A 27,503-nucleotide genomic window follows, 5' to 3' on the forward strand; every position below is an offset into this window, starting at 1 on the left:
AGAGTATTTATGGTTTGCTTAGTGCTGTGCTGGGACCCTGGAGGTATAATAGAGAGTAAGCAGGTATGTCATACCTTCATGGGACTGCAGACCAGAGGGAAAGGTGGATGATGGAAGTCCTACAGTGAAGGGGAATAATGCACTATCCTGTTTGTGCAAATTAGACCTGAGTTCTTTTATATCCATTTTTCAATAATTCCTGGAAAAATTCTTCCTTCCAAACAAACAGGCTGCAGAAACTGGGTATGAAACTGTTAAAGGCTTGAGTGACTTCCAGGAATCCACCCTTGCAATGATGTTCCACCCAGTTCAGCATGTGCTTTCTGAACTGTGCATTGTACTGGAGATAAAAGGAGGAGTGAGATGGGTTATTGCTTGTCCCTGTAGACAACATCACAGAATGGATCATTTTGACATTATGTGATGATTGCTAATCATTCATCCAGCAAATAATCATTGAGGACCCACTGTGTACCAGGTGTTGTTCTAAGTCTTTGAGGTACAGCCATAAGCAAAACAGACAGTCCCTACTCTTGTGTAATTTATATTTTACTGGGGGGAAGAGGGATTGCAGAGAAGGGATTGCTATTTTATATGGAGGCTTTAGCAGGAATTCCCTGAGGAGGTGATTTTAAATAATAGTTGAAGGAGAGAATTATGCAGATTTATGAAATATTCCAAACAGATTCACAATGCAAGAGGGAGAATAGTGCAAGCCAGAAGAAGGAGGGTGTCAGGGGCTGCTGAGGAATAGGGAGGAGGCCAGTGACTGGGGCAAGTGGGCAAGAGGGATATAGGAAGAGATGAGGCCAGGGGAGCAGCAGGGAGCAGATGGCCAATGTCCAAATAGGCACTTGTTAGGATACTACTTTTTACTTTGGCAAGATGGGAGTCATTAGAGGGCTTCAGGTAGCAGAGCTGACTCGTTCTGATTTATGCTCTAAAAGGATCACTCTGACTTTTGGGATGGAATAAATTGGAAGGAGCAAGAGCAGAAGCAGAAGGAGCAATTAGGGGGCTGTTGCAATGACCCAGAGGAGAGGTGAAGGTGGCTTGGACCAGAAAAGCATATAGTTAAGGTGAGAAATGTGAAGTGTGGAATTCTGGATATTTTTGAAAGACAGAGCCAAGAGGATTTATTGATGGATTGGATATGAAGTGTGTGTGTGTGTGTGTGTGTGTGTGTGTAAGAGAGAGAGAGAGAGAGAGAGAGAGAGAGAGAGAGAGAGAGAGAGAGAGAGAGAGAATGAATCTGAGGCTAGATAATTGTTCAGCAAACACTTCCTCTCCTTCTGTAAAGTAAAGAATATACTTCTTTACTTTTTGATATTGGATTTGAGCATAGGACTTGCTTTAACCAGTGAAATGTGGGTGGAAATGATAGTGTATGAGTTCTAACCTAGGCCTTAGGAGGCATAATGCATTTTCTGTTGGCTCCCTGAGAGCTTCTGAATGCTTCTAAGAGAAGAATGTGCCCTAGGCATTATGTACTATCTACCCAGCATGGACCCCAGAATGAGGTACATAGCTCAGTCTCTTCCACAGATCCTCAGAATTGTGAATGTGAAAATGAATGGTAATTGTCTAGATGATTGAATTTTGAGGTGGTCTGTTATACAGCTTTATATTGGCAAAACTGATAAAAGGACAGAGGCAACCTCAGTGCTTTGGGACATCAGTGTCAAAGACAAGAGCTTACTCCTATCTGGGTAGTCAGAGAAGTTCCCCAGGAGGAAACAAGTCATTGCTGAGCCTTGAAGCCTAAATCAGTTACCCAGTTCAAGAGGTGAGGAAGCCAAGCTGAAGACATGCTGTAAACAAGTGCAGAGAGGCATAAAAACACAATACAGGAATATGCAGGGAACTGTGCAAGAGGCAGAGGGTGACAGAAGATGAGTTTGGAGAAGTAAATAGGAACTGGATCACAGAGAGGTTTGTATTTCCTGATGAGGAACCTGAACTTTGTCCCATAGTCAGTGGGAGACCCCCAAAGCCTTTTAAGTGGGAGAGTGTCATAGCCTATTTTGTACTTTTGCATGATTCTTCTGGCTTAGTGTTGTGGAAGGTTGTGGGCTGGAGGCAGAAAGACCAGCTTGGATCTCTTGTTATCACCTGGTCCTATGCAGTGGTGGTAAGGATGCAAGGATGAGTGGATTAGGGGAACGTTTAAGTTCTAATGCCAGCAGGATTTAAGGCACAGAGAGCGAGCTCAGCATGTGGCTTGCTTGGGACATAAACATTGGAAGGAAGTTCCCGAACATGTTAAGGTCTGATGTAATTATAGATGATTTTTCTGCTACACAAATTCATTTTCTACATTAATCACACATTACCAATATAACTCAAAAAAGTTTTGGGTATGTTGTAGGGTTTAAATCTGCTTATTTTGCTTTGTATCAAATTTGCCAAACCCTACTATCTCTGTTGGAGATGGGTACCCACCTTTGATGCTTTCTTAGCCAGGGTTGCTGCCTTCTATACTTAGTATCTGGCAACTTTGATTTTTTCCCCAGAAATATTGAAAGAAAATCCAAAAAGAGAGGCTCAGAGCAAATGTGGCCTATGCATCTTATTTGTACTAACCGTGTATTTTGAAAACATTTCAGAGAAACACTAATTTGGAATTGGCATCACCAGATAACATATCCTTCTGGAGGATTATGCCATGATTCACCTGATTATAGATTCAGAATAAGAAATGTACATGTGATTCACTTCAAAGAGTAATTAAAATATAGCATATGTATAGAAGTAAATTTTAAGAAATTGCTTGTGATTGCTGAAAATGTTATTGATTAAGAGGGGCTAATAGCTATATGGCAGAGTAGCAATTAAAAAATGTAGAGCCTTGCTGATGGTAAAACAAAGAACAAAAATCAAATTAGGCAAATCAGTGCTTGTGAGGAGCACAAGCAAATCAGTGCTTGCCCCAGGAGCACACCATGCCTTCCATTTCAGTGCCTTTGGTCCATTGCATTGCAAGCATGGACTGATGCAATTCTTTGTCACCTCTAAGAACACTACTTCTCATAACCAGCTTGAAGGTAACTCCAGCACGACTTTCCTGCCTCCCTGGAGAAATCTACTGTTTTCATGCCTTGGGCTTCTGTGGCATTTTTATTCTTAGAGTCCAATAGCCCTGCCCAAGTGTGCTGTGATTTTGATACCTTGATAATTAACTAATCTAATTCATTTAGTTTTATATATTCTAGCCTAGGGCATGATATATTATAGGACCTAAGAAGTGTTGCATAAAATGACTTAATACATACATGCTGGTTTGAGAATCTTGTTTATGGGAAGTTGAGGAGCACATAAGTGTTGGTGTGTGGCTACCATATCATCTGGGAGCAGTGAGGGAAATACTTGGCTCAAAGTGATGCCCTTGATACCAAAGATGGCTGTAAAAGGCCATTATCTTGGGCATAAATGGCTACAGTAACTTTCTAAAAGTCCTGAAAGACATAGGTAAAATATGAATAAGTGATTACAAGTGATTTAAATAAGTTTAAATCTAATCAGGAAAATTAGATACCAGGTTGTTTTCTTTGGCTTTAAATTGATTTATCTAAGGAATGGCTGGTTATATCTGTTTTTTAAACTAAGAGATTAAGGCTTTGACATGATTTCTTTTATCTCCACAGCTTTAGCTGTCACATCTTTGCTGATTCCCAGGCTTTTACCTCTCCAGACCCAACCTGTATTCTAAGAAGCTGATTTGATTATTCAATTGCAGTCATCTACATTGGTAAGTCCTGCAGACACTTCAAAATCTGCATGCATCAAACTGAATACATGAATTTACCATCTAACACCAAAACCTGATATTCTGCTTCCTGTTTCAGGAAAGAGTCCCCATCCACTCACCCTCTGGAGTTAGCCACTCTGGATTGATCTTTGTTTCTGCCAGTTAATTACCAGGATCTATGGATATAGATCCAAAAAAGCTCTTATCTCTGACCCCTAAACCCCGTATTCATTGTCAAAGTCTTAATTTAATTCCTCATCATTTATTGTCTAGACTTCCATACTAGCCTACTGGTTGGTCTGTTTACCAACAACCATCCCTTCTTCTACACAGATGACAAACCATCATTCTCTTGGATAAAAAATATACAAGAGCAAACTCAAGCATCTTTGTTATCATACCTCAACATACCTCATTAGTATCACCCATTTTCCCACACATCCAGCTCTCTTCTAGCCACACCTGTCCCCCAAGTACACTGAGCCTGTTCATGTCTCTGCACATAATCATTTCTTCTCTCTTTCTCTTCCCCATTTGTCAAACTACTACCATTTCATGAACCACCTCAAAAATATCATCTCTAGGAAGGCTTCTCTCACATCATCAGGCAGTTCCTTGAATTCTTCATGTTTTCCTAGCATTTTGTTCATACCCTACCATACTGTGATCTTCTTACACTCCAGTTTCCCCTTTGCTTTGAGTACAGGGCCTGAAGCTCATTCCCAATAGTATCCCTAGAGTCTAGCACAGATTTGGCACACTGAAAGAAGACAACCCTTGGCAGATAAATATTTTAATCACTTTCAGCCTGTTTCCTTATCTGTAAAATGAGAATAATAATCTCTTACATCTCAATTTAGATGTTTATGGTTGTTTAGCATGTGCAATACCCTGGATTCACCCTCAGCACTGCAAATATATCTATATATCTATTTAAAAAGTATTGTATACATAATATATATGCTGCTTAGAAATAAGTACCAGAAAGGACTAGTGAAATAAGGAGTTATTAAGGGATTATTTAATTCAAACACCTGACTTTAAGATTGATGAAAATGAAATGACTCAATCAAGGTACCACAGCAGCTCCTGGCAGTTCCTTCTTGATTCAATGCCTTTTCCTTCAACCTCTCTGCTTCTGGAATCTCCCCTATCAAGGACCTATCCTAGATCCCATAGGATCTTCTTCTGTGATGTCATATCCCTTGTGACATGTGCCGTGTCCTGGGGAAAGTCTCATCAAGCTATTTTGTTCCCAAAATTTGACTACCATGCAAGCACTCTGCAACTATTTGTGTGAAATGTTTGGGTGAAGGACAGATTGAGTGAAGAACAGACCCAACACTATGCTTAAAGTCTGATTTCTAAATTTGTTATTGGAGAAAAGATACTATTTAGAGGAATAAATTCTGGTTCCTGATTTTTTCAGTCTACTTTAAATCTTTTTTTTTCTTCTTGCACATTTTTTGGAGCTCATTTCCATGTTTATGTTAAAATATCTGTTTTAAGCACATAAAACATCAAGTTTCTAATGTGCTGTGGGAGAGGAGTGAATTCTTTGGAGTATAAAATTAATACAAAATAATCACTCAAGAAGAGAAATTATCATTGGACAGATACTTGGTCCAGCATTCCTAAGTGTGATGGAAAAAGGCCTAAACCACTGTTTTCAAAGAATATGTAGGAGAAGCTTAGGATAGCTGTTCACTTAATAGGCAAAACATTAATCTGCACCATGCAGAAGAGTAGCAATTACATGAGAGAGAGGTGGAGGGCAGGAGGAGAGGGAGAGAAGAAGTAGAGGTGTTTGGCATTTCAGTGTGGCCCTTGTGAATTTTCAAAGCATTTGTCAACCAGAATTAGTAATCTGGAGCTCAGGAAAACAGGTCATTATTATTAATTTCACACTGTAAGTATGGGAGATGGAGAAATCACAGTAATATGAAGGCATGTGGATAACCCTTTTCTAATTGAGAACTGATACATTCTTATACCACGGTAATTATAGGAATAGGTATGCAATTTGATTTTCTTTGTTTTCTGGATCTTATATCATACTGCCTGTACTGTGACCAGAGCTTATATCCCTATCCCTCCAGACCTCTTGGCCATTAGGGGTTAAGACAAGAGTGATCACAAGACAGTATGTGGTCCAATTTTTTAGGAGCAATGGAAAAGTGCATGGCTGTCTACTGCTCAGGCAGTGCATGCTTTGAAAGGAGCCCATGCCAGGATATTTGAAGTCTTTACTTCAGAGTTCTTTATTCCTACACTTATGTCTTAGTGGTGACATCTATGGTAGGTACTAATCACGTACTTTATAAATGGAAAGGAAAGACACACTTAGTCCATCATGTCAAGAGAGATTTCTAGCTTGTTACATTTGAATGATGGAGATTTTTTTGCTTTTCAGTCAAGTACAGATTTCTTGATTAGCATTAAATGGGTCTCTATCTTGGATCCAGAGGCTGCAAGGGGCTTTGCCAGTCTCTTATAACTCATGGACTGGTGGGAGAAGACAAGAACAATGACTTGTTGCCAGTATGCAGCCTAAAAAATAAATGCTAAAATAATCATGAAATAAAAACTGAAAAAAATTTTTAAAAAGAACTTTAAAAATGAGTTGAGTATGGCTTTTGATTTCCTGTTTAAAATTTATGGATGAAAAATACCTAACTGGAATCTGATGAACAAATGAGTGATCATTTTTCACTGATACCCTCCTTCATTCTGCTTAATTAAGTTTCCTTCACTGTTATTTTCTCAGAAGACCCTTCCCCTATGGTCTTGACCCTGAATTGGTCCTAAGGGCCTGCCCTCACTCTGTTCTAGGCCTCAGAAGCGAACTAGGGTAGAAAGTTACTAGATTGTCAGAAACTTAAAACTGATGGTGATGCTCAACTTTTCTAGGAACTGATGTTTATCAGGTGTTGGCATAGCATGCAGAAATGTCAAAGTTACAGTATTCAGTGAGAAAAGCAGGATTGCAAATTGTCTATACAGTCTTGTCACAATTGTACAACAAAAATGTGTGCATAGAACACAGCAACAACTGAGTCTCCCTATTTGGTAATGGGTCAAAAAAAAAGTCCTAGGAACAAAACTGTGGAGGAATACATGGACTAACAGTCAGAATATTTTGAACTAAAAAGACCAGAAACAGAAACATGTACATTTGGGAATTGGTATATGATGAAGGTGGCACTGCAGATGAGTGGGGAAAGGTAGATTATTTAATAGGTGATGCTGCGACACTAACCATACACAGAAAAGCAAAGTCTGATAGAAACTCATTCTACATGCAAAGCAAACTCCAACTGGACTAATGATTTAAACATAACTGGTAAGGAAAGTTGTAAAAGAAAAAAAATGATAGGGGAGTAACTTTATGCTCTTGGGTGCGGACCTTTTATTTTTAGCAAGACTAAATTTACAAACCATTTTAAAAATCAGGGTTTATTTTTAACAAATAGTGCAATGGACACATTTAACTGCTGTTAGGGTTCAGAAGATGCTCCCCCAGAGTACTCAGAAGCAATAAGGTCATCCTGACCTTCCCCACCTTTCTGTGTGGGAGCTGTCCATAAAGAAATTCTCCGAACCTACTTCCCCTGAAAATAGGCTCAGAGGCTCTCCTTCCAGAGGGTGTTAACTCATACTCAGAGGAAGAAATGGTACACAGAGAGGCCAGAAAGAATCTGGACAAGCTTTTCTGGATTTCTCCCTCAGTTGGTCACCATTAGATCACACTCTTTCCTCCAAATCACATTTCTACCTACTTTCCATTCTTCATTGTACCTATACATAAAAGTAGATAGTGTCCCCTAGATCTTCAGGTTTTTATTTCTGAAGGCTCCTGTGTCATGTAAAACTTTGTTAAATAAAATCCATGTTTTTCTCTTGTTAACCTATCTTTTGTTTAGGAATGTCAACCCTGACCCTTGTGATAGATAGAAAACACATTACATCCTTTTTGTCCCTATACAGAGAAGTGACAGACTGGGAGAATATATTTGCAGTGTTTGAAATAGGCAAGGAATGATTATTTCGAATATGTAAGGAACTCTTGCAAAAATATTAAAAAATACCCAAGACAGAAGTCCTGTTAAAAAGTGGATAAAGGAAGGAAGGATAAGAAGAGGCAGTTCACAGAAAGGAAAAACTCACATAGCTAAGCAGTATATCAAGTGCTCAGTCTTACTAGCAATTAGATAAACACAAGTTAAAATGCCTTTACATTCTGCATACTGGCAAACATTAGAAGGCATGGTAATACTTAGCAATGGCAGCATATGGCAAACCAAAGCCCCCAAGGGAGCATAGATGAGGACAGGATTTCTAGGCAGCAGTCTGCTGTTTTGAGTGAAGTTAAGTGTGACCATTCCTTCCTGAGTATGGAACACCTAAAATAGGATCATAAGAGGGCACAGGGATGTTCTTTGCAGCCTCATTTGTGATAGCAAGAAGTTAAAGGCATTTCTGGTGGCCTTGACTATGGGAATGAATAAGTAAAAGACAACAGATGCAGAGAATGGGATGCTAGACGATGGACAGAGCAATGAACTAGGTTTATACATAGCAACATGAGAGAACATAGAAAAGACTCAAGAAAAAGAATAAAAAAACTGAAATTCTGTACCATAATCCCTTATATAAATAAATATACATACAAACCCACAATATGTTTTTCTACAGTCTCTGTTGGAATGTAAACTCCATGAGGAAAGACAGGATTTTGATGGTCTTTAAATATTTCTTACCTCTAGGACTTTAAGAACATAGTAGGTGCAAAAGATGTATTTCTTACATCAGTGGTACATACATATTTTATACCTGTGTATCTAAATGCATTGAAATACGTGCTTTTCTGGGAGGAGGGAAGAGTGGGGATGGAGATGAAGTATGAAGGGAACAAAAATATGGTGGCAATGTTCCATTGATGGAATCATGGTATTAATTCTAACTTTTGTACCTAGGGCTAGGGGAACTCTAAGCAGAAAAATGCCAAAATATGAACTGTTCTTAGATGGTAGAATTAATTCTAATTTTTTGTTCCCTCTGCTCTTCTACATTTTCTAAAAATCCTATGATGAGTGTGTTTTATTTCTATTACCTAATATTTGAAATGACTTTTCCAGATCTGAGAGGGATGCCGCCCCCAATTCCAAGTTTCCTTCCATTGCTTTGGTGAGCGTCTGTCTTACCTTTTACCACACTGCCTTCTCCAGACACCATGCGTAAGCCACCCATACACATACATGTACACGTTGATAGAACTCTCATGTTTTTCCACTTCCTTTGTCTTTTTCTTCCAAGAGCAACTAACCTCTGGCCTAGTACAAGGCTTTTCCTGGATTCTTGGTCTCGGCCTTCTCCAGTTCATCTCAACCTGGTGCTTCCCCCAGTGTATGAGGTTGAATTCCGTTGCCCCTCCAATGCATGTCCTTCCTGAAACTTCAGAATGTAACCTTATTTGGTACTAGGGTAGTTGCAGATGTAATTAGTTATGATGAAGTCCTGTTAATCAAGTATGGCTGATATCCTTACAGGGAGAGATATAGAAACACTCAAGGAAATTGTCACATGGTGGCAGAGGCAGAGATTGGAGTGATGCATCAAGAAGGCAAGAATTGGTGGAAACCACAAGAAACTAGGAAGATGCAAGGAAGGATTTTCCCTGAGAGCCTTTGGAGAGAGAGTGTGGCCCTGATAACATCTTGATGCTGGACTTCTAGTCATCTGTACTGTGATACAATAAATTTCTGTTGTTTTGGTACGGCAGCACCAGGGAACCAATACATCACCCAGACTCAACTGAGTGTCCATCAAGGAGGAATTTGGGTGCCTGGAAAGATCTTGCCTGCACATAGTCTTCTCTGGCCTTCCATTCTCAACATTCAAAGCCCCAAGGAGGAAGGAAAGAGAAAGGTCTATTTCATGCCTCTATTTATGGTAATATAAACTCCAGTTAGATACAAATCAGAGATAAGAGTCAACCATTTTCTACTTTAACAAAAAATATACTTGCTCCATGAAGCCAACAGAGGGACAAAGTTGTCCTCAGAGGCTGGAAAATACATTGGAAAGATTAAAATCCTGTGGGTTCCTTTCCATTTGGGGTTTTATTACTTCTGAACTTACTTTCTAATAACTACACTGCTACTGCTTTGCAATGAACAGCTTGGCCAATGGTGGAACACCACCTCTTCTACCTCCAAAGGTCATAGTGGTAAATTGGAATCTACACCGGTCTCCTTCCCTCTTATGATTTCACTAGGCTTCTACCTTGAAGGAGAAATTGAAGGGCTGGCTCTATTCTGCTCCTTTTCCCTGTGCTTCTGCACTGCCTGGCATATGCTATGAAGCACTGAGAGATCCTAGAGATAGGATAAGCTGGGACTTAAGGAAGCTCATAACAAGAAAGCTGTCCAGTAGGTAGGCGTTCATGTCCTCTGACTGTGCTACAGCTATATCTGTGATGATTCATTGAGATTTCTGGGCCTTCTGCACTCATGTGCCATTCAACCCCTTCCAGGAAGGATATCATCTACCTTCAGCAATCTTCCAACACCTTCTATTCTTGTTCTGTCCAATCCATTTTCTATAGAAGGCAGATTGGATCTTTCCACATTGCAGATATGAGACACCCAATCACCTGCTGAAAGCTTCCAACTTCCTTCCACTTACCTAACAATGAAGTCCAAATGGACACCAATGGTAAGGCCATGACAGGTTCTCATCAGTATCCTTATCACCTGCAGCCTCTTCCTTTTATTCCTTATAGTAGATCCATACCAAGATGCTCACAGTGGTCTGAATGAGCCTCTTTCTCCCTCTGTAGTAGCTATTTCATGTACCTTTTCTAGGCCTGGAACCCTCTTTTCCACTCTTTGTTGACATTGCTTTCTTTTGTACCTGTGAGGGTCAGTTAAAGATTTCTCTGAGAAGTCTTTTGGCATGCTGACACATGCACCCTCCCACACAGAGTCAGCTGCCCCACTAAGTCATGTATTCCAAAACTTCACTTTATAGTTTGTAATGTTGTGCTTATGTTTTGCTTTGTTTTTTTTGGACAGCACTGGGGTTTGAACTCAAGACCTCATACTTGCTAGGCAGGCATTCTACCACTTGAGCCACTCCACCAGCCCATGTGCTTATGTTTTATGACCCTGTAAAGAATGTTCATCTCCTCCACTAGATAATAAGCTCCTTGAGGGCAGGAACTTTGTCTTGTTCATGATTTTATCTTAGCTTCTAACTCAGAGCCTATGGCTCAGACTAGAGGCTTAATAAGTATTTGTTTCATGAATACTGAATTTTCACATAGCACTCTAACTACTAGGGTTCATCTAGTTCTTATAGTCTGTGAGTCTACAGACCCTGTCTCTCTCTCCTACCATCCTGACATGTATTTTCCACATTTAATCTGAGTGTGGATTTACTGCTAATAAAATTCATGCCTCCATGCTGATGGTGTGTGATACCCAACTATGATTAATTTATATGGCATTGTAACTTTTTTCAGAGAAAAATCCTTGCATTTCCATCTTATTTAATTTGTGCTACTACTCACTGGCTAATTTTATTCAAGAATGGTCTCTATTTTCTTTGTATCTCTGATACAAAGACTGATAGTTGCATTTGTGTAGGAAATGATGTTTCCCATTTTTTTCTGTGTGTAGTGATGAATCTTTTCCACAGAGATATTTTTCAAAAAATAATCTCTGTCTGTATTTGGCAGGAGCTCTGCCTGCCCATTTCCTCCCCCTCCTCTTTTGCTTCTCTATCTTTCCAGCCCACGTCGCTTCTTTTCACAGTAATATTTTAGCAGCACTCTTAGCTTATTCAGTTTTAGTGGCCTGCATTTTTCCAATTGGAAAATATTTCCCTGACTTATTTTTAGCCCTGTACAAGTCTAGACTTTTTCTTGTGCTGAGAAGATCTGCTGAGGGGGTGAGAAGCTTAGGCAAAACCACGAGACCCTCTGAATAGAGGAGGTGCTGACATTTAAGCTGTGTTTATTAGGAAGAAAAGTGGTGTTGATCAGTGGGCATTGGGAAACAGAAGGAATCTGTACTATAGTGCTTATTGTATGTCAGGTTCTCTGCAAAGTGTTTCATATTCTTGATCTCATTTAATCCTCAGCAGCACTGAGAGGTCATTATTTATAACATCATTCACTGACTTATTTACTGAGCTGATATTTACTTAATATAGGTCAGGACTTTTTGAAGGTTAAATGGACTAGATACAACTGAAGTATCTAGTCCCTCCCTCCCACCATGCTTTTTCCTATAAGAAAATTAACTTCCTATAGATGCCCAGTATTACATGATTAGTAGGTGATCCAACCCAGGTCAGTCTGATTCCAGTGCCAAACTTTTTGCTCTTCATTCCCTATCCTTTAGGAAATGAAGCATGGCAAAACTGAGTGCTCACTGGAGCCTGTCTCCTTTTTGTAAGGTAGCTTCCTTTATCTTACTCAAGAATCTGTCCCCAGTATACAGTTTCCCTGTGTTTCAGAGACTGATGTTCTTGGCACAAACCTAGAAGGAGCAACATCATCTAATTTTATGCATTATTTGTAATCTAATGAAAAATTGTCATTAAAGTACACATTAATTAGCTAATTTTCCTGTGATGACTCATTAATGAATGCTCTGGCAGAAGTGCTCCTCCAGACACTTAAGCAGTAAAATAGAAAGACCAAGGTACATTGGTCAAGTCGTCTTTTTCTCTTTTCCTGAGATAAGCCAGTCCCTGAATCCTTCCCTCACATACAGGGGCCTGTGATCACCAACCCAGAGTGAACCACCCAAAAGACATGCATACTCTGACTGTACCTCACCTACACTTGCTTGGACCACTCCATCAGCACATGCTTAGTGAGAGCTGATCACCTGATGTCTGTGGTCTTTCTTCTGCCCACATTTGTATCATCGGATGTTCATGCACAGGGCTAGAGTGACACAGATCCCTGAGAGCTTTGGGAATGACATATAAGTAAGTATTTTGAGGAGTTCTCTGCCAGGTTTTCCTACACATACTACACACCATACTACACACACACGCACACACACACACACACACCCCTTTCTTTTAGCACCTGCAGCTTTCACAGCTTACAAAATACTTTCCCAGTGGAAAAGAAAACAATTTTCAAGTCATTACCAGCATGTTAAGCAGGCATTTGTTTACACTACCAGCAAGTTTTCAAACTTCAAGGAAATGTATTTTCCTAGGGTACTTGTATATGAAGATTTTAAATCCTAAAAATATTCAAGGCACGTGAGAAATTGATGCAAACAGTGGAGGCCAAGGCAACGGGCTTATTCAGCCTTTGGTGCTGCCTCCTGCCTAGGCTGGGCTTTTATTCAGCTTCCTGTCTCCCTGGCTCCAGACAGCCACAGTTCAAATGGACTCTGAGCTCTCAGCACTATAATAAAAGTCACTCCTTCTCTCCCACCTCTTCCCTCTTCCCTCTTCCATTTTGATAAGTTTGCAAGCAGATTACAGACTGTCAGCTCAACATTTTTACCTTCCTCAATAGGATGGCACTAGAATCCTAGCAGGTGGCAAATTGGTTTGATTTATCATTATTTGAAATTTTAATTTGCAGTATTTTAGGCCCAGAGAATTTTTTATGGATCTGAAAATGACAGCCTAAACATCGATACATAATTCATCACCTATTTTTCATAATGCATGTAGTTAACAATCCATTGACAAACAGAAAAGTCATTAAAACTTGAAACAGGATGAAGTTACAGCTTTAGTTTCCTTGCTCCCTACTTGCCTGCTCTGAGGTTTATAAGAATAAATTGCTGTGACTCAACAATTGACAACCTCCATGCTGATGTGGTGTCAACAGGAAGAGCCTTCTCAGTGGCAGCTTTGGTAGTCTTCAGAATGACAAAATGTTAAAAAATAATATCTGCTGGGCTTCCATGGTTTCCTGACTTCGGGACATTGGAGACTTTTAAATTGAAGCAAAATGTGAAGGACCAAAAGGATACCTGCATCTCATCCTGCTTCTCTCCTTCCGAGGCCTTAACCTTACTCTGCAGTATTCCCTTGTCACCTTTTCTTACCCACACCCTGCCTCACCAGGCATTGCTGCTACCATATTCTAGGAATAGAGATTTACTCCTCTAATAATTTTGAAACATCATCTCCAAACATCAACAGACAAACTGCCTAGGAATTTGACTAGGAAGATAGTAACAAAAGACAAGGGACAATGAACAATTTTATCAGAAGGATGATTAGTGAGGAAAATCAGGCACACCAATTCAGCAGTGCTGCAGAGTGCCCATTATGTTCTTGGTAGCAGACATCTACTACCAAGTTGCAACCCAACTGAGATAGTCAAGTTATTTTTCCTTGCTACTCCGGGACGAAGCACTGCTGAACAGTCTAGCTCACACCAGTCTCTGTTTCCTACTGAATATGCAAAACAGCCAACAAAATGTCAACACTGTCAGTGCTCCTAAACTTCATTTCAGATAAGACCAAGAAGACATATTTTGCCTTCCACCTACCATACAGTGCAGCAGATAACTGGTCCTTAGTATTTAGGGTATGGGCTTTATCCCCCCAATCAGTTTGTAGCCTTCCTTAGAGCATTCATATTTTACCATGTCCATCAGATATCTTTATTAAATACATATGTGTAGGAAGTTTAAACCATAGACAAAAACAGTCACTTGCTTCATCAGCTGAAATGATTGTCCTTTTACGGGCTCCTTCATTCTCTTTATCAAGTATTTCTGGAATGGTTACTAGTTTACTGGGTACTATTCAAGGTACTGGCAAGGCTCCAGTGACCACATAGAAGTTTAATGTCTTCCTAGACCCAAGAAGATAGAGAGACATAAGAAAATCCTTGAACAGCTATATAATTTCCCCACCAAAATAGAATGACTTGTTAGTAGGCATCTAACTGCAGCTACAATTTATTAGAGACTTTGACTGCATTTCTTGTTAATGACTGGATTCTATTCTGGTAGTAAAATAACTCCAAAAACAATAGCTTGGGCAACCAAATTCAGGCTGAATGATGTTGCCTGATCAGGAAAAGCCACTCTAGAATGAGTGTTTTAAAGGATGTAGAAGATGACATGTGATGTATTTTCAATAAGACACTGATGACATCAGGCCATCCCCATAACAGGTGGCTACAAAAGCAGCAACATATAGTCTCTTGAAAGTAGAACAGATTCATCAAGAGTGCACTGAAGAACACATCCACTTGCTCTTTATTCTTTTATTATAATTTGACTTCTTTCCTGCTAAGCTGCTCTTTGAGATTTATAATAATGTCAGGAATGCACATGCAAGATAGTTGAATAAGTAATAAAGTTCTAAAAGAACAGTTACGTTAATTTATAATGCACCATTTGTCGACAATCTGAAAGACATTATTTCAAACAAAGGTAACTAGGGGAATGTTAATAGCCAGCAAATGTACTTATGCTATCTCTTTTTTCTGAGTAATTCACTGAATTGTAGAAAGGATTTGTTATCATGTTAGTAGTATTTTTAATTGTCTATGATTTTCATAATTTACTTTTAAAATAAAAATATCATAGTAGATGCTTTCAAACAACTTCCAGTTTTAGATATTATGTATAATAAAATATGTCATACTTCAGGTTTTACTAAAACAAATGGCTCAGATGTATTTCCAAATGTTAGTCTAGCATCAGTTTATTTAGGCTGGCATACTCCCAGATGTGAGATAAGTAGAGAATTATGTAATTGTCCAGATAATTTGATCCAAAAACCCATTTTTTGCTTTTTTTTTTTTTTGGCCAGAAATACAAGATAATTGGCTTAGCTATTTCTTTCACATAGACTGCAGTATCTGTCTGAAGAGTGGTGAACAAAGAATGTTCCACCAATCTTCCTTGGGACATGCTTGTCTTCAATGTTAGTAGGCTAGGGTTACTGTGCAGAAATAAGGAAAGAAGAGGCAATAGCTATATTTTTAGGGAACTGCTTTGGATAATCTCAGTATCTCTATCCACCAGGTTTCTAGATGAGGCCACACAGGTTTTGCTTAAGTGGCTCCAGTTCAGTGAACAGGCCCCAAGTTGGAGGAACACACGAATAAAATAAAGCTTATTTACAGGATTCTTTATTCACAACCTGTGGTGCTCCAAAACCTCCTGTTGGCCTAGCCTTGCTATCCTTAGTTTGTGGGAAAAGCTTCTTCCTACAGAGAGGTTTCCATGGTCTCATGTATGCTTATCTAAATTGCCCCTCTCTTTAGTCCCAGCCCAAACCTTCAATTCATCTTACCTACTAGTCAAATAAGTTTCCAAAACTCTAGCTTCCATCACTTTTAGTCCCTTAATCACAAACTTTTAGTAGGTCTCCATTTCCAGTAGGATAACAAACACTCAAAGTTCTCAGCCTGACATGCAGGGTCCTCTGAAATCTACCCCCAGCTTATCTCTTCACCTTTCTTTTGTGTGTCCCTACAAGAAGTCTGTGTTTCTAGTCATGTGAAGCTTCTCATTGGTCTCCATGCTCTGGGATGTTCTGGGTTTAATCTTCACTTGCTTCATCCAAATACCTGAAAATACCTTGCTTTGTATACTGGTCCAACCCAATGCTCAATAAGGCTCAACCCCATTCCAGTTCCTCCTTTGAGACCTCCCTGAACAAGATGGCCCATGGGGGCCTCCTTTGTTGTGTAGTGGTACTTATCCTTGGTCAACCAATTGTATCCTGTGCTGGGGCAGATCTCTTACTTGACATCTTGTTTAAATAATGAACTTTTTACTTGTAGGTGACATCTTTTCTCAGCTTCAAAGCCAGCCCTGTGTGAGATACCTCTTTGTGTGTTCTATGGCATTTAGCACCTAGTAGTCTCTGATCACATGACAGGCTGAGAATAATTAGACAAGTTGTATTTCCTGTTCTCCAGCCATATCTTCTGCAGTAGAGAAAGGCAAATAAAGCTGAGCTCAATCCATGAATAAGGTCTCAGTCATTCATTTGATGAAGAGTGGATTCTGGAGTCAGAGTGCCTAGACTAGAACAATGGTTTTCCTATTTATGAACTCTGTGCTGTCTCTAGCTCCATGCCCTCATACAAGATGGGGATAATCACTGTACCTATACCTTATGGTTGTTGAGGGGATTAAATAAGATCACATAGCTGCTTGACAAACATTAAGTGCCTACTAAATGTTTGCTCTTATTATTAAATATTGCATCAAAGAATACCTTATATTAAGTCCCAGTCTTCTGGGAAGTGTCAGGTAATAGTACAAGCCTAGGACCACTCTTAAATAATGGGTTTTGGAGATGGGTCTTCATTTTGTGGGCTGGCTTGGTAGTGGTAGTTAGAGGTGTTTTCGGGGTAGCCAGATTTCAGGACCCATTGACTGGAGTGATCAACTCAATTCTATAGAAACTGTTTTATTTTCTTTTCCATGTGCCTCATCCATGACTATGGACAGGACAATAGCAGTAGTTTTCTGGGTTTAAGAAAGACTGTCCTTGCTGGGTGTGGTGGTGCATACCTGTAATCCTAGCACTTGGGAGGCTGAAGCAGGAGAATCTTGAGTTCAAGTTCGAGGCCAGCCTGGGCTACATAGTGAGACCCTGATTCCAATAAATGAATAGATAAAAAATTTTTTTAAATCTATCAGCACAGTCCAGGATGAGATAGAGATGTGAATGAGACAAGTCAAAACTATGCAGCTAAAACAATCAAGAGGTCTAAGCCCCAGACTAGGAAATAACCTCAGCTTGTAAGGCATTCCTGAGCTCCATGTCCCAGAGCTCAGTCACAATATCATCCCATCTGTAAATTGCTTGTCTTGTACCATATGGATTTGTGCAAATGTCACCACTTTACCACATTTTTATAGTTTAAAACACTGCACCTACTGGGCTTTCCCTTCAGGCCTACATTTGACACAGTGAGATGCATCACTCTTTACCCATGAGCCATGAATGGCAAGACCCTGAGGCTTTTACTCTTTCTTAGACCTTAGAAAACCTATCTTGCTACTGGACACACACACAGAAGAACCTGCTGGACAGTGTGCCTGCAGGGTGGTGAGTGGGAGAATTACCTTGAATTCAGTCTCAATGTTGGCAAGTCTGGCTAGCTCATTGCTTAGCTCCAGTGCGGTGAGGACAGGATCTTCGCTAGACAGGGACAAGTAGGCGGCACTTGCCAGTCCTTTGTAGGCATTCATGCGGGAGCGCGAGTGGCTGAAGGAGTCTTTTCTCTGCTTTTCCATGCACTCAGTGCACTTGCAGAAGTAGTCATGGGGCCGCTCGATGCGGGCGCCCTTGAGCAGCAGGATGTGCACTATCTCATACTCCTGGCAGTGGGCTGCCAGGATGATGGGTGTGATGTCATGGGAGAAGCGTGTGCCATCCTCGTCATAGGCATAGAAGTCATCATCACGCAGCTCCTGCTCCAGTGGGCTGAGCGTCAGGCGCTGGCCCTGTGCGAAGGCTGGGTGGTTGAGGATGGCCTCCACAATGCGCACATAGCCCTTGCTAATGGCCAGCAGCAGCGCATCCCCCACCCGCGCCAAGTTCTCTTTCTTCAACAGCAGCTCTGTGACCTCCAGGTGCTCATTTCCGACGGCCAGCTGCAGTGCATTCTGCCCCATGTAGTCCACACAATTGAAGTTGAGAGTCTTGGACTCCTCCAGCATTTTCCTCACCACTGGGATGTTGCCATACTCAGCAGAGTCCAGGAAGCGCTCCTCCTCTGGAGTTAGGCTGGTGCCCTTCTCGTTGAACATGTAGGCAGGACCCCGGATGGCCTGTCTGCGGCCCTTCTCCCTCAAGGTCGTGTGCCGGCGCTGCATGTTTTTGAAGGTGCTGCTCCCCAACCTGTATGACCAAAAGGGAAAGATGCTCAGTTACTTTCCCAGAGACTCTCGAACTCCCCAGAGGCAGAACAAACAAAAATTGTTACCATAAAAAAAGAACATAATGATTGGAATCTTAAGACAAATTATGAAATCTTACTAGACATAATTGTCTTAAACATTAGGATTGAGACAAATTGGATTGTCTGAACTATTTTTCCAAACGGAAAAATAGTTATCTGGCCTCTCTATCCCTAGGGGGTCTGGGGAGTAGGGGCAGAGCTGAAAAGTAGATTGAGGTGGAGGGTATGGGGTAGGGGTATGGCTGAAACAGGCAAAAGCTGTGGGTTTATTCCTATTTGTATAAAACTGAGTAAGTCACTCAACCCCTTTGTGCTTTTGTTTTTTTGCCCACACAACTTGGATAATTTTTTGTGGGCCATTAGGGTCCATGAAATAGCTTACATGTAGAAAGTGCTCAGTTGTGGCTTTAATCTGTCTCTTGTTATACTCAGTTCTCCAAGGGCTGTGCTAAAGAATTGGCCACTACAGTTACTGCTCCCTTTTATTCAGATGTCCTGCCTCCTAATGAGCATGGCCACACAGGTTTGTGCTACATTCTGTGCTCTTCTCTATGGAGACTGGGTTCTCTTGTTCCCAGGAAAATTGAGCACCTACTAAAAGGCAAGATGTGGCAGGAAGCAGGACTGGAAGTCATTGCCATTTGCTGATGGCTATGGAATCAGCCCTTCTGAGTGCATTTGGACCTAACTTTTTAAGATTGAACCTGGATTGTTCTGTGAGTAGAAGAGATAAGTCAAGTTCTATGCTGGGTTCACTTCTAACTTGTTTCTCTTTCCCATGGTGATATAGTCTAGAGGTTAATACCAATACTACTAATAATAGTTGTTAACATTTATTAAGTACCTATTATGTGCTAGGTGCTATACAAAGAGCTTCACATGTATTAACTTGTGTAATTTTCATAACAAACCTATGAGGAAGGCACTGTCACTGTCTTCATCTCAGATAAAGATGCTGAGGGAAGGAAAGTTGAAGGATAGTCTTTGAAGTCAGAAAGTTTAGAGTAGAAATGCTGGCTTTGCTGTTTGCCATTCTTTGACTTCGTACAAATCTCCTAAGAGTTTACCAAGGTTTTAAAATGGCTCATTAGAAAGACTAACATGTAATTTGAGTTCAGGTCAGACTATTCCATCTCTACCTCACCTTAAGACCTGGAGCAGGTACCCAGTTTCTAGGTCCCAGATAAGAATTAAAAAAAAGAGGGGCTGGACCAAATGTTTCCTAAGCCTCCAACAACTTGGGAGTTGGAGTATTCTCCAGTATTGGAGTATTCTCAAGTATTTCTCCAGTTGGCCCTACCTGAATTTTCTATTTTCCTTTTTGAGTCTACTCCTCACGTTATTCACATAATGGCATAAATTTTAGCAAGAGTAAGTACTTAGAGATTTGTTGTTAACTTTTCCATAGTCCCAGAGAACTGTCTTCTTGTTATTGATTATGTTTCTGGCATAAAGAATACTCAGTATTTCACTTAATTCACTTTAACAATGAAGCAAACAAAAGTAACCACAGAGCAAGGCTTATAAATTAAACTTAGTGTTTTGCAACCAAAACAAGTGGCAGTCTTGTGAACTTTTGAATTTTGGGCTATGTTATTTTTTTCTGCTCATTTTACCTTTTGACCTTTTCCAACCCCTTCAATCTTAGCTCCCTGGGGGCTCAATCCCTGGTACAAAGCAAAGACGGAGTTTGGTTCTCTAGTTCTGCCTGGGGCTGAGCTACACTTCCCTTGGGAAAAGCTGCTGAACTGCAGGGTAGGGCCAAAACAAAAAAAAGAATTATGGGCAACTCCCTCCTCAGGCAACTGTGAGTGATAAATCCTAACAGAGAGCTCTGCACTCCTTTAGGAAGAGAGTCTAAACTGCCATCCACTCTTCTAAAGTGCACTTTGATGAAAGACTGGGGGGAAAATGGTGAGGATTCAAGTTCATGAGCTCTTTCTGAGCCCATTTCATTCACTAGAGCTATCATTCCAGAGAGGGAAGCTGCTTATTCATGCTAAAGGCAGACTCTAGATGGGAATCCGACAGCCATCTTTCCAGAAGAGAGGGACTCACAAATAGTGTGCAGGTGTTTATTCTTACAGGTTTTTCAGAAGGAGAGGGGTGACTGAGTTGCAAGCTAAGCAGTCTCCTCATTTGTGTCCCAGGGATGTAATGAACTTAGTTTCTAAGTCCATCATCCAGGCACTGACATGGGTAGAAGGTGAGCCCACAGAACACTAATAATCTTTTCATGGACTTACCCTGTCCTTTGATACCTTTCTACCCCTCTCAGGAGCACCTCTCTGGACTTAGCCATGCAAACTCAACCCAGCAAAAAGCAGTTTCCACTCAAGAGCATGTGAGCTGCATTCTCAAAGTGATCCTGAAAGAAACAGCTGTTCTTAAAGAAAGCAGCTGTCCTCAAAGAAACAGCCACTGCAGCTCAATTCCATGTCCTGTTTCCATTAAAGGTCTGTCTAAGAGGGAGAACAGTTCAGACTACAAGGTCAAGGATACCTGACTATTACATAGCAAGAAACCTTGGGAAGATAAATTCAAAAGAAATATAATAACTACTGAACCAAGTCAGAACAGAGAAACATTGCATAAGGAGCACATAAGTACCCAATCTAAATTGAGAGTCCATGTGAACATCATAGATACTACAGTCAACAAACTTAAAGGATGGTTCAAGCATCATTTGTTAATTCCCTGCATTAATGAAACAAAACAAAACAAAAAACCCAAAACATAAGAAGCAAATATTAGCTTTCTCATCTTTAGGTGAAGAAACTGAAGTAGGAGAAATAAAAAGATTACATCATAGGGCAAATAATTTCTGCACAAGGGCAAAGTATCATATGAATCTTGATGTTTCTACATTAATTACAAGCAGTATGTGTGTATGGCTAGTACTTGTCAGAAATTAATATGTCTCCACTAGTTGTCATGCGTTTTTCTGAATGACCTTGAAAGCAGACACCCAGATGTAGCAAGAAATAAGCAAGCCTCTCTCTCACAGATTTTAAAACCTCAGCTTTGAGATACATTTGGATGTTCAAAAGCAACCAGTTTCTGCCCCTTTTCTAGTGGAATTTGGCATTAAAAATGAAACTGTATGAGTCTTCAAGTCACATGTACACATTAGCATATCATGGGACTGTTACTCAGTGAGTTTGTTTCTAGCCCAAGGGGTTTCACAACAGATCCTGTAGCCACATGAGTTGATTCAGATATTTATAAAGGCCTTTTAACCTCACAGTGGGCTTCTTATTAGCTATGACTCCCTCTTACCCTCATATCACTCTAATGATGCTTTATCTTGTTAGCTGCCATTTAATCTCAATATTATAGATATTCATGCTTTAGCTGTATGTATCACGTGGAATGGAAAGAATCTACAAAAGATGATGGGTCATAAAGTCATTTGGTTCACAATAGCTGGTGATCAAAGCTCATCCATATAGCTGCAGCTGGACTCTGGAGACCCTATTCCAGTTCTAGGCCAATAATGAGCAAAATGATTCTCCCTAAAATGCCAAAGGTATTTGATTGCCCTTACTTCAATATTTTATTTAAAAATGAGCTTTGAAGTCAAATGCTTTTTTATTTGCATATATTATTGAGATAAGGAGTGATCAAATTCATCACACACCTCAATTAAGATCCTGTGTTTTTCATTTTCCAGAAATGCATACATTGACATTTGGTGTCATTGAGAAAGAAGGGTTCCAGTGGAAACAAAACTATAGTTAAGAGGAGGACTGATTATTAAACTCCCTCTTGATCTATTGCTATTTTTATCAAGCTGCTCTAACAGATGCATCAACCAGTCTGAAGGAAGCCAGATGTGAGTAATCCATGAAAAAGTTTGAAGCCTGCACCTTAATTCCAGCTGCAAACAAGCATGAATTTGCAAACAGGGTTGTGGTTAATTACTGATGAAGAAAAGGCCACTCAAAATGTCTCTTTTTAGAAATATTTGTCTTTTTTTCCAAAATTGCTACATGCATCAAAAGTCTCTGTGGAAATTATCCAACCCTGAAATCAATTCAGTCTGTAACATTCCCCAGCTGAATGCAGAATCAAACAAAATTCAGGAGTCAGATCAGGCACCCAAGAAACCCCAGCTCTGTTCTGTGCCTCTTCTCCTAAGTATATGTGTTGTGACTTTTAGTCCAGAGAGCAACACTGATGGTGGTTGGTAGTCTTCTCCTAAACCAATGTACACACCCCTCATGTTCCTCGGAGCCATACTGAAGATTAAGTAATGTGAAACAAGTACTGTGATCACTTCATAGAAATGTCCATAACAATGATCATCAGAAGCTTACATATCATACTCTTAAGTATACAACATGAATTGTTGTTTTCAATAAATTAATCATATAATAAGCTTAGCTATTTTCCTAAATGACTATTCAATCATAATGATTAACATCTATTGCAGATTGACCACCACATGCCAGCTTTTGTACTGAGTGCTATACATGCATTATCATTTTAAGTTCTCACAAATTACTACATTTTTAGTTGCTACTGTCATTCTCATTTAACAGACGATGAAATGAGGCTTGAATAAGTTAACCACATTTCCTAAGAAAAAGAACTTGTGAGTGGTGCATCCACTGTTAGGAGTCCAGTCTTTGTGATTTCAAAGCCCGTGCTTTTGACTGGCATATCATTACCATCCATCTTATTACATGTTTCTACATTTCTTAGTCTGTAAATTTTTCCATTAGAGTGAAGGATCCTTGAGGGCAAGGGAAGTACTTGTTTATATGACACAGTACCCCATGTTTGGCACATGTTCCATGGTCAGATAACTTAGTCAGTTCTTAAATACTTTCCCTGGATTGGTCATTTGAGAGGAACAATAAGATAGAAGTATTAGGGTTTACTAGCATTCACCTTCTAACAAATATAGGGGCCATAAGTAGTTACTATTTCCTATTTCTGACTGACAACTTTTAAAATGAGGTATGAGCTCCTAAGTAAAATCAATTTCTAATTAGCTCCACTATAAATGATGGCTCATAAGTTGCTGTATGAAACTACTAATAGCAGAGGGTACATTAAGTCCCTGGACCAAAATCCACTTCTTCATAATATTCCTGAAAAAGTTTGCATAGTTCTGAAGGAGTTCAACTTATTTCTAAGTGTCATCTTCCTTATTGTATTGCAGTTGAAGTGAGATAGTGCATAGAAATTAGTGAAGTACATGCTCTAGAATATTGAATATTATTAACTTTAGCTTATTATAATTATATTAATTGTAGATCTAAGGCATTTAAGTTTCTACCTTAAGCTAGTGACCACAGCATGCTTGTACAACATATGTTTTGAATAAAAGAAAAGAGGTAGCACCTAGTTACTCCATTATACACATGAGTTCATATAGCTTACTTTCATGAGTTCATACATCTTAGACTTTCAATAAAAGTCAGATCCTACAGGATACAAAGTTTCTCATTACAATATATTATGTCTAGACAATTCTGCTAAAGGTGGAATGGTTTTTCCTATGGTATCTTGGATTGAAAAATATTTAGCATTCCTGAATGTTAATAAATGATTATATTAGTAATTTATTTTCACAACATAACATCATTTAGAAAAGAGGTTATTCTAAGTATTTTCAAACTACCCTATGTATTAGCTATCCAAATATAACTAGTGCTTTGTGTGTGCTTCTGTTTTTTCTTCTTACTTTGAAAATCCTTATTTGCCTATTTGGACCTAGGAAGTTATGAAACTGGGTGTTTAGATCTCATTGTGTACAGCTTCAGATAGAGGTAAAAAAGCAAGTTCAAATAGTTACATTTTTAAAAAAGATTAGTCTTGGAATAAAACAGCTATGTGTGATCTTCTGGGGGTTTCACTGATCTCTGTGATAAGAGTCTGAAATGAACGTCTCTGACCAGGTAAAAGAGAGGCCCTTAAATTATGAAATGACAGTACTGAAAAAAGTAACATGCTGAATATTTATTTGAGAGGATATGCAGGTTGCTTTTCCTAATCAACAATTCTTGGTAGCTGTCATCCATGATACCACATGTGTTCTGCAATCAGCCGCAATGAGGCTCCACTTAGATCTGACTTTTTTTCTGGGTTAATTACTGCCTAAAGGACTTAGCTAGTATACATGCCCCTAAGCTTAGAAGCAAGTGTTTATGGCAATAAATATTTATGAAAATATAATTGTAACATAGAACCTTAGTAAGTTGTTACACAAATGAATCAATGTCATTTTAAAAAAGATCTTAAGTGTGATTTGCATCATATCCATAATGTAATGAATATTCTGGATTTTATATGAGTTCATTCATAAATCTGATAAGTGCCTAGTGCTTTAGAAATGGAACCCACCAGCAGGTGGCATTCTGAGGCAAAAATTCACTGAGTGGCACCAGATAGGGTCAATCATTATTGCCTTTTCCAAATCTACCCTGAATCCATTAAACCTTTAAATTACAAATAATAGCAATAGCATCCTGGTGGGTCTACTTAGCCATATGTAAGTGAATTTACAACTTCAAACTTAAAGGTGAAAGACTGTGGTTCAGAGTTTCAAAGCTCATGTCAAAGCCCTGCCCAGATTGCATCTCTTTTATTAAGAGCATATTTGTTATTTTGAAATGGATGTCTAAAGAGATTTACAGCTCACACCATATTTTCAGCAAGAAAACTATCAGTCTTTTTCTTGCCATCTGTAGTTCTTTAAAGGTGACTGTTCATTAGAATATACCCCTCTTCTTTCTCTCAAAACAATATTTAATAAGATCAAATCAGAAAGCTCTCAGCAGTGCAAAAGGAGAGAGAACACACACACTCTTTTCTAGGAACAAAACTACACCACTCCAGCACAAAATGACCAGGCTACCAGGATGAGTTTTCTATTTCTAAATGGCTTAGTAGACTTAGAGTTTCAATAAAAGGAAAAACATTCAACAAATAAAATTTTCATATCCATACTTAGATCTGAAATCTAAGCAATGCACTGAAGAGAAAGGGCTAATAAATAAAAGTTTAATTCCATATTTCAGTGAGAAGACACTCTACTGGGAAATCAGTATTCAAGAATCATTATAGCTACTTACATTGAGGGTAGAATACGCAGGCTTGTCCCTCCTCTAGATGACCGGAATCCGGTGCTGAGTCGCGGGAATCTGGCTCCCCATGGGTGGCAGAGGAGGTGCCGCTCTCCGTGGTGCTGAAGTGTAGAGCTGGTCAAGAGAGTGGAGTTGCAGTGATGTGAAAGTGCGCTCTGCTTTTCTTTGTGCTGCAATGGTAAAAACTCGCCTTTTGTGGCAGACCCGCCTTGCCGTCCTTTTCCTAATCTAGGGGAAATTTCTCAGAGATGAAGGAGAAGCATTCGTGTGTGAGACTGGTATACAGCGTGATGATGGGTTGGTATAGTCCCCACCCCCTCTTCCAGACAGCTTTGAAAGGGAGAGAACAACTCTGCCTTCCTACCAAAGCCCCTCAGAATTTCAACCTCCCCCCTCCATCCCAGAATAGTAAATCACACACACACACACACACACACACACACACACACACACACACCCCACACACACACACACTCCTCAGTTATATAAGGCAGCATGTTCTGGCAGAATATTCATCAGTTTAAACAAATGAAAAATAGCGAATGAGCTAGTTTCCTACCTGTTGGGTTCGTATGTATTTTCAGAGGGAGAGAGTTGAGAAGAGCCTGAAGAGCGACAGTATTAGTTTCCTATAAACCTTAAGGCCACACCCCACTTTGTCTTCTGAGAGTGATGCATCTTCTAACTTTACCCTTTTGTTTCATGATATTTACTATTGTCTAGGGTCAGGAAGAGGTTAGTGGCATAGATCAAATCTGATGTTAGTAAAAAGACTTTAAAAGAATCTGCTTTCATTTGTAACTTTTTATCGTTTGAAAAAAATTAGCAATGCTAAAATACATTTCCTCAAGGGTCCTCACTCTCACCAATCGCTATGTTATCAAATGGGCTATGATTCTTAAATACTAAGGTGTTTTGATGACATCATTGGAAAGAAAGTTCCTTAATTGAAATATCACCTGCATAAGGAAAACTGTTTCTAGGATCTATCTGGTTTGCTGAGTAAATCAGAGTGCTTATTCTTTGAGTCCAACACATGGATTAATAATAACTGGCACTCTAATGACTGACTGTGAATGCTACTTAAGAGTTGGCTTATAATGTATTTTGCAGACTATACTATTGCTATATTCTAGTAATATATACATATCAGATAGCATCAATTCATTAATATGCTATTGGCATTCTCTCTGGAGACAGCGTAGTTTGTGGGAAAGGATCCTTGGATTATGATCTACTTGTTAACTGTGTGACTTGAACACAATAGTCAACCTCATTGAATCTCAGTCTTTTCATATGTAAATGTGGGCAATAATAGGGTTAATAATAATGTTCTTTAAACATTTTTTATGGTGATAGTTAATTGAAATAACATATACAAAGCATCCAGGAGAGCTGGCATTTAAAGTAACATTTGAGTGGGTTTTTCCCCTTCTTTGCTCAAGAGAAGTAAGATAGCTCTCTACTTAAACTCTCTAAAGAGATTGATGACAAATTATATTTTATTCCATAAGCTTCCACATAAGCTTTCCAATATTAATGTTTATGCTTTGTTGGATAAAATACCCTTTTTAGTCTATTTATTTATTTTATTTGTATGGTACAAAATAATGGGCTTAATTATGATGTTTATGTACCTTTAAAAAGAAATTTTTTTACTTAAGAGTTTTTCTTAAAAGTTTTTCAGTCTTAAAGGATAAGGGAAATTTATTTTTTATTATAATCA

General features: G+C 39.4%; 1 protein-coding gene across 1 annotated transcript in view; it reads right to left on the minus strand.

The window, feature by feature from the left end:
• Trpc7 (transient receptor potential cation channel subfamily C member 7) overlaps positions 1-26,163 on the minus strand; it is a 129,969-nt gene extending 103,806 nt beyond the window's left edge. The window contains exons 1-2 of the mRNA XM_020180911.2: positions 25,766-26,163; positions 17,842-18,619 (exon numbers count right to left, since the gene is read on the minus strand). Of these exons, the coding sequence (XP_020036500.1) occupies positions 17,842-18,619; positions 25,766-25,767 (780 nt within the window). The 5' untranslated portion in view covers positions 25,768-26,163. The remainder of the gene's footprint in view (positions 1-17,841; positions 18,620-25,765) is intronic.
• Between the last annotated feature and the right edge of the window lie 1,340 nt (positions 26,164-27,503).

Source organism: Castor canadensis, chromosome 16, assembly GCF_047511655.1.
Source record: "Castor canadensis chromosome 16, mCasCan1.hap1v2, whole genome shotgun sequence".
Taxonomy (NCBI): domain Eukaryota; kingdom Metazoa; phylum Chordata; class Mammalia; order Rodentia; family Castoridae; genus Castor; species Castor canadensis.